Below are 12239 nucleotides of genomic sequence, written 5' to 3' on the forward strand. Positions count from 1 at the left end.
GGTCCTCAAATAGTTACACATGGCCGAATCCTGCTCTTCGTAAGCATCAACACATTTTTTTCCCCCCAAGATAAAGCTCAGGATAGTGATCGGGGAACTTATTGACTTTTCACTCTCTAACCCAAGGCACTTTGGCTAAATAACTCCAGCTAAGCCAGTTTAGGCAAACCAGTGCACACGATCTGAAACTTCAGGTTTGGAGTCATTGTTATACAGCACAGAAACAGGCCCTTCAGCCCATCTAGTCCATGCTGACCAAGAGGTCTATCTGAGCTGATCCCATTTGCCTATGTTTGGCCCATATGCTTCTGAACCTTTCCTATCCATATACCTATCCAAATGTCTTGTAAAGATTGTAATGGTATCAGCCTCTACCACTTCCTCTGGCAGCTCGTCCCATATATCCATCACCTTCTGTGTGAAAATGTTGCCCCTCAGGTCCCCTTTAAATCTTTCCACTCTCACCCCAAATCTGTGGCCTCTAGTTTTAGACTCCCCTAGGAGAAAGACTGTGATGATCCACCTTAGCTACACTCATGATTTTATAAACCTCTTGAGGTACTCAGCCTCCTGCACTCCAGAGGAAAATGGTCACAGCCTATCCTTATAACTCAAACCCTCCAGTCCCTGTTACATCCTTGCAAATCTTTTCTGCACCTTTTACACCTAAATGACATCTTTCCAAAGCTTAGGTAACCAGAACTGCACACAATACTCCAAGTGTGGCCTCACCAATGTCTTGTAGAAGGATTGATAGATCCATGCTGAGCATCAAGTCCCTATCTATATTAATCCCATTTTACCAGCATTTGGTCTGTAGCCAAGTCATATCTAATTGCAGATCAGTGAACTCAATCAGCTTCAAGTTTGTGCAGTTGAGTCTTTAATCCACAAATACAAGGAGGGTGGTTACCTCGGGAAATTTGTTCACCTGTAGCAGCAAAGAAAAGCACCAGACCCTGTAGTTACTAAATACAGACTGCATATTTTTAAATAATTCCTGAAAAGGTATAGCAAGTTACTGGTATAAATGACAGAGATTGCAAGACTCCCAACATCCTACAGTGTTGACGTACAGGGTTTAAGGTCCCCATTACATCTTTTAAAGATAGATAGCGTAGAGAGAAGCTAGACCTATTACTTCCCACTCCATCTCAACCATTTTTACTTGAACAAATCTGATACTTTTATTAAAGATTCTTTTGAGAATCTCTTCACTCAAATTTCCATACTTACAAGGTCCATCTTGCACACATCCTGAAGTCACTAAACCTGATCTCAGCTGCTTCTTTGATCTTCTGTTATACCTAAACTCTCGAAAGTGTAGTGAAAGTAAGGCATCCAAATTCTGTCTTAATGTCATTGCTCTTGCAAAAGGGGTAGGTGTATGTTCTGCCCCAGTTCTAGTCCTTAAAGACAGATCTGGTAATCCAGTGCAAATGGATCCCAGCTGTTTTGCAGGTTTTGGAGAAAATCTCAACTCACCATGTGGCAAACACCAGTGCACTCTAAGCTAAAACCCAACCTCAATCCCAGAGGATTGAAAGACCAACACATTTAAAAGAAAATATACAACGTTTTTAAAATCAGTGCAAACATGCAGGATTTTCACAGAGGAAGGAAGGTAGGAAAGTAAAAGGGGCAGATGAATTTCACCCATCTCCCATTCAGAATGGCCTGTGCTCTCAGATCTTAGACCAGCCGAAAGAGGGTTTGAATAGTCACATTTATTGATTTCGAATACTATTACATTACCAATTGTCCTTTTCAACATTTCAACTTACTGCCTCATTTTTGGTTAAATGTTTCAAACTTTTTGGAATTTAATTAACTGATAAGAGTGCTGCAAAGTAAATATGAACATCCAGTATACCACTAAATGCCATGCCTGGAAAAGCACCGACTGGGACAGGTCTAAGCCGCACAATCAATAAACCATCATGTAACTGCATCCAACTGGTACATAGTGCTTAAGCTTGCTTGGCAGCGTACCCACAATAAAGCTGTTAAGAATTTCTCCTCTGTAGCTTGTTGGGTAACTGATACATTTCTCTGAATCACAGATTAGTTTCCCTCTTGCCAATGACCGCACTGCGGTGCAGGTAATTTTTTTTAAAATGACGTACGTATATCCAACTATGCCCCATGTGCTGATGGAAACAGGTGAGCTAGTGTCACAAGTGAAATCATGGTGCACACCATGTATCGAATATTTAAAAGTTGTGCAGATTGAGGGAAGCAATATTATCACTGTTCGGAAGATGCGGGAAAATGTACGCAAATCTGTAGGAGTAGCACCTCTGATTGTGTACTAGTGTATATTTGTGTCTCAAAAACACAAGCTCAAACTAAGGATAGGGCTCACTTTTTCACTTAACACACAATGACAGAAAGGTCATGTGAATCTCACGAGCTAGTATTAAAAATAATCCCACTGAAAAAAAACACGACCTCAAAAGTGCCAATCCCCTCCCCACCACACCCAGTTTGTTCTCAATCCTAATGCATATTTCCCTACATAGTGTGAAAGGGCTCATTAACTGTCCTGTAAGAACACTCTTGACTTAATTCTCAATTTGGAACCGTCTTCCTGCTACTCTATCAAATTGTACTACTGTAATCCATTAATATAGGAAGGACATTTCATGTCAGGAAGCAGCTTTCAATAAAAACCCTTCTCTCTACAATACAGAAAGATCCACATTTATTTGAATAATACTTGACCTGATAAACAAGTTTACTGACCCTAATATCGTGCTAATCACAATACCGTCTGTACACCCCAACATAGTACAGGAATAAAAAAGTTGTGCGCATTTTTTAAAATCTCAAAAGACCGCTTAATTCTCAGAGGACAAGGAAATTCATTGCCGAGGAAACAGGATTTGATTTGAACAGAATACGTTGTTAGCAAAGTGGGTTGTATTAAGCTGGTCCCATAATGAAACACTTGGAAACTTGGACTAACATGATGCTGCACAGCTGCGTGCTAAGACTGTGGCATGCATTCTTGAGCAAAGGTGCTTGGAACTTAATACCAGCTAGACAATTTGGGCTGTGGGGGTGGTGAAAGGGGGAACGAGAAATGAACCCAGTACAAAGACTTATCAATGGAGAATAAACTAAAACTTGCAACACAACATTTATATATTGTAAATTCATAGCCATCTAAAAGGAACAGTAATCACCTGTACCATTAGTTGTGTTCCTTCAGCCCTCTGGCTCCTTTGTGTAATTTAGCTTGCCAACTTTGTAAACTTCAGATTGTTTTAGCGATGAGGGTTTCTTTTTCATTATGTCTTCAACAGCAAAGTTTGGTAGCAGATATTAATTACAGCAATATTGTAAACTTGAAGCCTGGTGTTATGGCCACAAGAAAACTAGTATATTAAGAACAAATAATTTCATGTCCTCCATTCTGTAAGTGACTAATGTAAAATTTTTGCAACTCAAAGTTCCCAAAATAACTTTGGGACAATGCATTTGCTTCTACCTAGCTGGATAGAAAATAATGTTGCAACAGTACTCTTTCAATCAGTGCATTTTTATATCAAGATAAAGATGTTAATGGTGGAAGATGAAATGTGTTCTCTCAGATGTGGAACATTCCCAAATCAAAAGCATCATTTGTTAGAAGCAAAGATTCTGTATCTGCCTTGGCAATATGTCTCACTATGAGTATCAGATAAGGAATTCTGCATTTCCAGCTTCAATATTGGTCAATTTTGACATCTTTTGTTGCAATTGCCAGTTTCATGCTCTTTAATACTAAATTGTGAATGAGACCACTCAAAGCTGCTCCCTCAATATAAAATATCAGTGATTTACCCATGTTAGTATGCTTGTTTCCTCATAATATAAATTAGCTGTAAAGTCTCTGACATGCCATACCCTTCCATTATAAACAATTCCTACAGAAATTGCAATTTGTCCATAAAACATTCATTTATAATTTTTTTTAAACATCAAAAAGGTAAAACAATTATTTAATATGAAAATGCGTATGACATTTTGAGTATGTGTTTCTTTTTAAATAATTGTAATTGGGTTTAAATGTCAAGTAGTAGCACACGAGGATCTTCAACTGCAGCTTTAATTTTTCGGAGGAAAAGTACTGCTTCTCTGCCATCAATCAAGCGGTGGTCATAGGTTAGGGCCACATACATCATGGGACGGATCACAACCTTCAAAGAGAGGAAAACAAGTGGGAGATGTGTTTAAATCAGTTAATTCAGTGTACTCACCCAACAGCCATAAACCTCCAAAGTGCAGGCCAGTGCTCCTGCACAGGTACCATTAGAACCACTTTCCACAAACGTGCACCAGCTCAAGGCATTTAGCCAAGACCCAGGTAATAGGCCATAATAAGCCAAGGCAATGTTTCTTACAAACAGCTCAGCTCTGCTTCTAACCCAAGTGAAGAGCAACACAACTCTAATTTGCTATTGATGCAAACAATAGCATAGGGGAAAACTTCCATTTTCATCTCAACCTAACCTTGTACAGCAAATCTGGGAACCATTAAAGAAGAGTGAAGAGGCCCATTAAGCATGTAGCTTATTGACAATGATTTCTACATAGAATTTTAAACATTGGCATGTGTTAAAGGTTCAGGCTATGAAAAAGACTTTCCTCAACAGAACTGCACACATCTTTATTCTAACTCCAAGATGTCTTCAGAAAACCAATTCCACTCCCCCCACACACATCAAGTAGAACAACAAAGGCAGGAGATGGGTGGTGAGAGGAGTGGAAGTACTATGATCCAAATTATTCTAGTGATGCTGGAAGGGAAGCTTTGCCTATCAGAAGGATTTATACAGCAAGGACTTTTTCTGCAAGCACTGTACAAAACGTTATGCTATTTGCATATGCTCAGAGCTACTTTGTAGATAATGCCAATGAGGTAGCTCAAAGAAAAAGTGCAGATTTGAAAATGGCCTCTAGTCAGGACTACAGCTTCAAATCTAATGGGAAATGAGACAAAACTTGGAAGTAGTGTCCTTAAATCACATCAAATCTGTGACAGTAAGTTGCAATCTATTTTGTAATACAGGGAGCAATACTGGAAATCCTTTTAAAACCATACCAATCAATAAGCTTTATAATATAATGAGATTACTACTTACCTGGCCCTTAATTGCAACTGGCCTCTCAAAGATGCCATGCATACCCAGGATGGCAGACTGGGGTGGGTTGATAATTGGTGTCCCAAACATTGAGCCAAACACACCACCATTGCTGATTGTGAAAGTACCTCCATCCATGTCCTCTATAGCCAACTCGTTCTTGCGTGCCTAGAACAGTGCAAAACGTGCTTGTTAGGATGTTCAAATTTGCCAACTTCTTTTCTCACCTTATCCAACCTCACTTTGGATCACTGTACAACAGTGTAATCGAATTCATCCCCGATCTTCTCTTCCTCCATACAAAACTTCCTATCTCATACTTCAACACTCATTTCAATTCTGTAAGGTACTTTGCTCCATAGAAAGATGATCACTTCCAGCTGTAACACTTAATTGTTTTGCCCTGCTAAAAGGGCTTTGGTTTGTTGTTTCCTGTCTCTCTTGTTCAAAATATCAAAGCAGCTTCGTTTATACTGAAACAATTCAGACACAAGTTGTAACACTGCTTAAACAAACAAAACCAAATGGTCAAAGGACAAACCATCAAGGACCTTATAACAAAAACAAAAACACCGCATTTAAAAATTGCTGGAAACTTAGGGTCAGGTAACAAGAAACAAGAGTTAATGTTCAGTCCTGGGAAAAAATTAGAGATTAAATAACATTGTGAAGTCTGCATTTCTCAGATACAAAAAGAACAAAGCAAAGTGAACAGTTTTGGGGAGAGTAGGTTTCAGGGAATGGGATTGTTCTATGAGTCAGCATAGACTTGATTGGTTAAATGGCCTATGTTGTAAGGAAATATGCAATATGGAAATGTGTTCTCTGGGTCTTGACACTTCCAGTGAGAACAATGTCTTTCTAGCTAATCTGTCTATACCCCTCAATTTTATACACCTCTACCAGGACCCCACTGAATCTCCTCTGGTCAAAGAACAACCACCTCAGCTACTCCAGTCTTCCATGTAACTTAAGTACTTCATTCATACGAATTATTCCACTACATTTCCTCTGCACCCTTGCTAAGTTTTTGACAGTATTCTCATGTACGGTTCCCAGAAATGGATGCAATACTCCAACAGTGGCTGAATTAGTGTTTTATAAAGATGTTTTATGATGGTTTGAATATGCTGTAAATGGGAAAAAGTGCCTGATAGTATTAGAACAAACTAACAAGCAATAATAATGCTTTGACAATCACCTTGTCTCCTAGCTCATTGATTGCTTTCTCAATATCGGCATAGTTCATTGTTTCAACATTTCGGATAACAGGAACCACCAGACCCTATGGATGGAAGAAAAAAAATAGTTACACACTGTTCTTACAAAATGCTTTTTATTGAAGTAAACATCTCAAGCCCTTAATATGCAGGAAATTTAAGAAAATATATCATAAATCAGAGAAAATGAATTTTGGCCTGAACAAATGAAAAGCCCATTCCTAATAATACAGTAATTAATTTCAAGTCAGTGATCCACCAATAGATTAAGATATTTTAATAAAAGCAGGGCTGTTTTATATGATTTCAAGAGGAACATAAGAACATTGGAAACTGAAGCAGGAGCAGAAAGATCAGGACCGATCTGATTTTGCCTCAACTCCCATGTTGCTGCCTTGTACAAGATCCTGAGGGGACTTAATGCTTCAAAAGGATCACACCTCATTTTTCACAACTCCAGTGAGAGCAGGCCCAACCTGCTGAACACCTTTCCTTGTAAGACAACTCATTTATTCCAAGCAACAAACTTCTTTCTATTTCCTCCAATGCAAGCAAATCCTCCCTTAAATAAGGAGACCAAAACTGCAAAAATGGTGTGGTGTCTCACCAATGCCATGTACAGTTGTTGCAAAACATCCCAACATTTATTGCAAGGGGTATGAAGTTAAAAGGCCAACATCCTATATGCCTTCTTAAATACTTGCTGTAACTGCATGCTAACTTTGTATTTCAATGTACAAGGATACACAGATCTTTGTTTTAGGTAGTGGTCAAGTCAGAGACATACAGCACTGACACAGGACCTCCACGCCTGTCATGTACCTATCTATACTAATCCCATTTACTTGGTCTGTAGCCTTCTATGCATTGTGATTGTACTTATCTAGAAGCTTCTTAAATGTTGTGAGAGTACCTGCCTTCACCAAAGCCTTCAGGTAGTGTGTTCCAGGTTCCAACCACCCTCTGGGTAAGAGTTCTCTTCGTTTAACCAATATTCTACTCTTCTATTCTTTCTACCTTGCATCTCCCAATATCGTACTCCATCTACCAAAATTTTCTCCAGTCACTTAACCCATCATATCCCCCGCATCCTCCTCACAATTTGCTTTCCCACTCCTACATATAGCAGCCAAATACGTTGGCAATAAAATCAGTTCCTTTAGTCACGTCATTAATATTGAATGTATATAGTTGAGGATCAAGTACTGATCCCCGTGATACCTCAGTTTGCCAACCTGAAAATGACCCGTATATCTCAACTCTGCTTTCCGTTAGTTAATCAATTCTCTATCCATGTTACTACCTCAAATCCAGCAAGTTCCTACTTTGTGCAATCAGCTTTAAAAAGGCACCTTCCTGAATTTGTTTTGGAAATCCAAATACATTGCATCCAATTGTGTACCATTATCCACCCTGCTTGATAACTCCTCAAAAAACTATTAAGTCCGTTAACACGATTTCCCTTTTATAAAGCAGCTTGATTTTATTATAGGTTTCTAAATATCCTGGCACAACTTCCTTAATAATGCATTCTAGCATTTTCACAATGACAGAACTTAGGCTAATTAATCTATAGGTTCCTGCTTTCTGTGTTCCCTCCTTTTTTGAATAACAGTATGACATTTCTGGCTTTTTATTCCTCCGGGACCCTTCTAGAACCTAGGGAGCTTTCAGCAATCACAAATAATGCATTCGCTTTTCTGCAGCCACTTCTAAGACCAAAGGAAGCAGTTCATCAGATCCAGGGGACGAGGCAGCATTTAGAGAGTTGTACAGCACAGAAATGGGCCCTTCGGCCCATCACGTCCATGGTGACCTTTCCATCCACCTACACTAATCACATTTGCTCACATTAGGTCCACAACTTTCTACGCCTTGCCTATTTGTGCCAATCTAAATATCTCTTAAACGTAGCGATCATGTCTGATTACACCACCTCCTCCAGATAGCCCCTCAAATCCCCTTTAAAACTCTTTCCTCTCACCTTAAACCCAAGCTTTCTTGTTTTTAATACCTCTACTATGGGAAAAAGATTTCGACTATCAACTTCTCAATTTTATACATCTCTACCAGATTACTCCTCAGCTTCCTTGGCTCCAGGGGAAAGCTCAGCCTATCCACTCTCTCCCCATAACAATAGTCCTCCAATTCAGGCAACGTCCTGGTGAATCCTCCAATCCAGGCAGCATTCTGAAGAAGCTAATCCCATTAATTTGCCAAATACAATGATATGTTGTTAAAGTTCCTTCCTCCTCCTTGCCCCTGGTTTTCTACCATTTTGGGATGTACATAACGCCTTCTACCATAAATACAGGTACAATATATTTGTGTAAGATTTCTACAATTCCCTACTCTCTTCTAAGGCAGAAGTTTTCAACCTGTGGTCCACAGATCCCTGGGGGTCCGCGAGCAAGCCAAGAAAAAAAATGGAAAAGCTACCTGTTACAAAGACGTAGCTTACCTGCTTGCTCCAGTTTTCCACTATTCAGAAAATCGGCCATATCTATTCTATCTGTTACAGGCGACAATCTTAGAGACTTAGACTGTGTTCCCTTCTGGTAAGCTGCCGCTTAATATTCGATTTGTGTAGTCAGAGTAGTCAGTAGTGATCACTACTATTCTGTTGTGCACTGTAGTGTTAGCGAGACTGAGTGACGTTGTTGGTGTGCCTTAATAATATCGCTTACTTACCGTGCATTTACGCCACAGTGACATCACTGTTAAACGAAAAGTGCACAAGCGCGTAAATTTTAGATTTGTTTTGATAATTTTGTTTATCAGTAATAGTAATTAAACTGTCCAGCGTGTATTGCTGAGTATGGAGAAATTTCTGAAGAGAAAAGCTGACCAGAAACCGGAAGATTCCGATGAAGAATGGGATAAGGGTGAGTGAAAGAGAAAACAACGCAAGTACGATCCAGAATACATTTCATATGGCTTCATCGCAGTGGGGACAAATGCAGACCAACCTCTCTGTGTTGTTTGTTTGCAAACACTGTCTGACGATGCAATGAAACCAGCGAAACTGAAGCGCCATTTAACAACAGTGCATCCAGATATTGCCAGTAAGCCAAAGGAATATTTTGAGCGGCAAAAGGAGCTGTACCTCAAGCAGAAAGGCAAAATGACAGCCTGCGCCACTGTAAATGAGAAGGCTCTTTGCGCATCATATTTGGTAGCATTATGATTAGCACGTTCCAGAAAGCCTCACACAATTGGAGAAGAGCTTGTACTGCCTGCAGCAGTAGATATGTGCGAAGTTGTACTGGGAAAAGAATCCAGTCAAAAACTGAAAGCCATTCCACTGTCTGATAACACAGTAAGCAGAAGAATTGGCGATATGGCAGAAGATATACAGAGCCAGCTGATAGCATGTCTTCAGCAAGTCAGATTTGCGATTCAGCTCGACGAAAGTACTGATGTTGCCAGTGTTGCACAGTTGGTTTATGTTCGATATTGCTGGGAAGGAGAGACTTTGGAAGACTGTTTTGCAAGGCGCTCCCAGGGCGTACAACCGGTGAAGAACTTTTCCATGTGCTTGACACTTTTTAATGTACAATCGGCACTGGCGTGGACACAGTGTATTGGAGTATGCACGGATGGTGCTGCCACAATGATGGGACAGAAGTCGGGTCTAGTCGCACAAGTGAAAGAAGTAGCTCCACATGTAGCAGCAACCCACTGCATGATTCACCGTGAGGCTTTGGCTGCAAAGCATATGGATGAAAATCTTGTGGATGTGTTCTCCACGTGCATTAAAATTGTTAACTTTATCAAAGCCAGGCCGCTCAGTCATCCTTTGTTTGAAAAAATAAGCCGTGAAATGGAAGCCAAGCATAAGCATTTGTTGCCACATATAGAAGTCAGATGGCTGTCACGAGGCCGCGTTGTGCAGCGTGTATATGAATTGCGAGATGAACTGCTCATTTTTCTAAATGAGCATAACGGAGCATTGGCACAGTTCTTGTCAGATGAGACATGGGTTGCCAGATTAGCTTATCCTGCAGACATTTCCAACATTTTCAACAGCTTAAATCTATCATTGCAAGGACTCAAATGTTCTTAAAACGCATTTTTTCAGAACAATTTGCTGGCTCAAATGTTCTGAAAATGCATGACAGAATCAACGCCTTCCAGAAAAAACTGCGTACCTGGAAGGGAAGATGCAAGCGAGGCGTCTATAATATGTTTCTGTTGCTGGCTGACCTGACAGTGAATAAGACTAAGACAGAGGCCATTGCAAGCACCATTTGGAACCATATTCAACAGCTGTCACATTATTTCCATGAGTATTTTGGCGACGATGACACAAGCATGTTTGATTGGATTCGAAATCCGTTTGAATGCATGCTTACTGATTTAACTGGATATGAACAAGAAGAATTGGCTGAACTGTCATCTGAAAGGACTTTGCGCTTGCAGTTCAACCGAATGTCACTGTTGTCATTCTGGATAGCATGTTCCCAGGAGTATCCACTGCTGTCCGGCAAAGCCGTCAATGTTCTGTTACCATTTGCAACCACTTACTTGTGCGAAATAGCATTTTCTGCAGTCACTGCCATGAAAACCAAATACAGATCAAGACTGAATATTGAGGATGACATACGCGTACGTTTGTCACACATACCACCATGTTTGGACAAACTCTGCAGTGCAAAACAGGCACAACCTTCACATTGAACTGAACACTGAAAGACACCGCTGGTAATTATCGGTGATTGAAATAGTCACTATTTCAATAGGGCCTATGCGCAGTAATTTAAGTGTTGTATGCATGAATTATCGATTGTTTGATTTTGTGGGCTTTGGGGGTCCACCACCTAACAAGGACATGTTCTGGGGAGCCGCAGCATGAAAAAGGTTGAAAGCCACTGTTCTAAGGGACCAACATTTACTTTAGCTACTCTCTTCCATTTTATGTACTTGTAGAAGCTCTTACTGTCAGCTTCCATACTTCTGGCTAGTTTACTGTCTATTTTCTCCCTTATCTCGAGTCATCCTTTTGCTGGTTTCTAAAACTTTTTCAATCTTTGGCTTATCATTAATCTTAACAATATTTTTTACCTTTCCTTTAAATATGAAATCATCCTCAACTTCCTTGGATAGCAAGGATGGCTCATCCTTCTCATCAAGTCTATTTCATAATGGAGTACACTTTGGCTGAAAATTATGACCTCTCTCCTTACATGTCTTGTTGCAGCTTATCCTCCATCTTACTTTTTAATCTATTTTTCCAGTCCAGTTCTACCTTCATAACTTTGTAATTACTTTTATTCATGTTTAAGACACGAGTTTCAAACCCAAGCTTCCCATTCTCAAACTGAGTCAGAGAGTCATACAGCATGGAAGCAGGCCATTCAGCCCAACACATCCACACAGACTAGTGGGCACCCATCCACATTAATCCCATCTTCCAGCACTCGTCTCTTAGCCTTCTGTGCTGAGGCAATTCAATTGGTCATCTAGACACCTAAATGCTGTCAGTAACTCTGCTTCCACCACTCTCACAGGCAGTATATTCCAGGTAACTCACCACTCTCTGGGTTAAAAAGGTCAGCCTCAGATCTCCTTTAGATCCCTTACCCCCTACCCTAAATCTATGTCCTCTAGCTTTTTCTCCCTCTGATATGGGGAAATGTTTCCTGCAGTCTCCCCAATCTATATCGCCCTCAATTTTATACACCTCAATCACGTCCCCATTTAACCTCCTCTGCTCCAGGGATAACAGACCCAAACCTCTCCAGTCTCTCCTGATAACTGAAACGGTCCATTCCAGGTAGCATCCTGGTGAATCTCTCTGCACCCTCTCCAGCGCTACCATATCAGAGAATGTACAGCACAGAAACTGGCCCTTCCAGGCCATCTTCCCCATGCCAACTGTGATGCCCAT

The 12239-nt window shown here is 40.3% G+C and overlaps 1 protein-coding gene across 1 annotated transcript in view; it reads right to left on the reverse strand.

The window, feature by feature from the left end:
* Window positions 1-1707: 1707 nt before the first annotated feature.
* The window catches only part of dlst (dihydrolipoamide S-succinyltransferase), a 42920-nt gene continuing 32388 nt past the window's right edge, over window positions 1708-12239 (reverse strand). The window contains exons 13-15 of the mRNA XM_052036231.1: window positions 6331-6414; window positions 5130-5297; window positions 1708-4184 (exon numbers count right to left, since the gene is read on the reverse strand). Of these exons, the coding sequence (XP_051892191.1) occupies window positions 4050-4184; window positions 5130-5297; window positions 6331-6414 (387 nt within the window). The 3' untranslated portion in view covers window positions 1708-4049. The remainder of the gene's footprint in view (window positions 4185-5129; window positions 5298-6330; window positions 6415-12239) is intronic.

This window comes from Pristis pectinata, chromosome 1, assembly GCF_009764475.1.
Source record: "Pristis pectinata isolate sPriPec2 chromosome 1, sPriPec2.1.pri, whole genome shotgun sequence".
NCBI classification, from domain to species: domain Eukaryota; kingdom Metazoa; phylum Chordata; class Chondrichthyes; order Rhinopristiformes; family Pristidae; genus Pristis; species Pristis pectinata.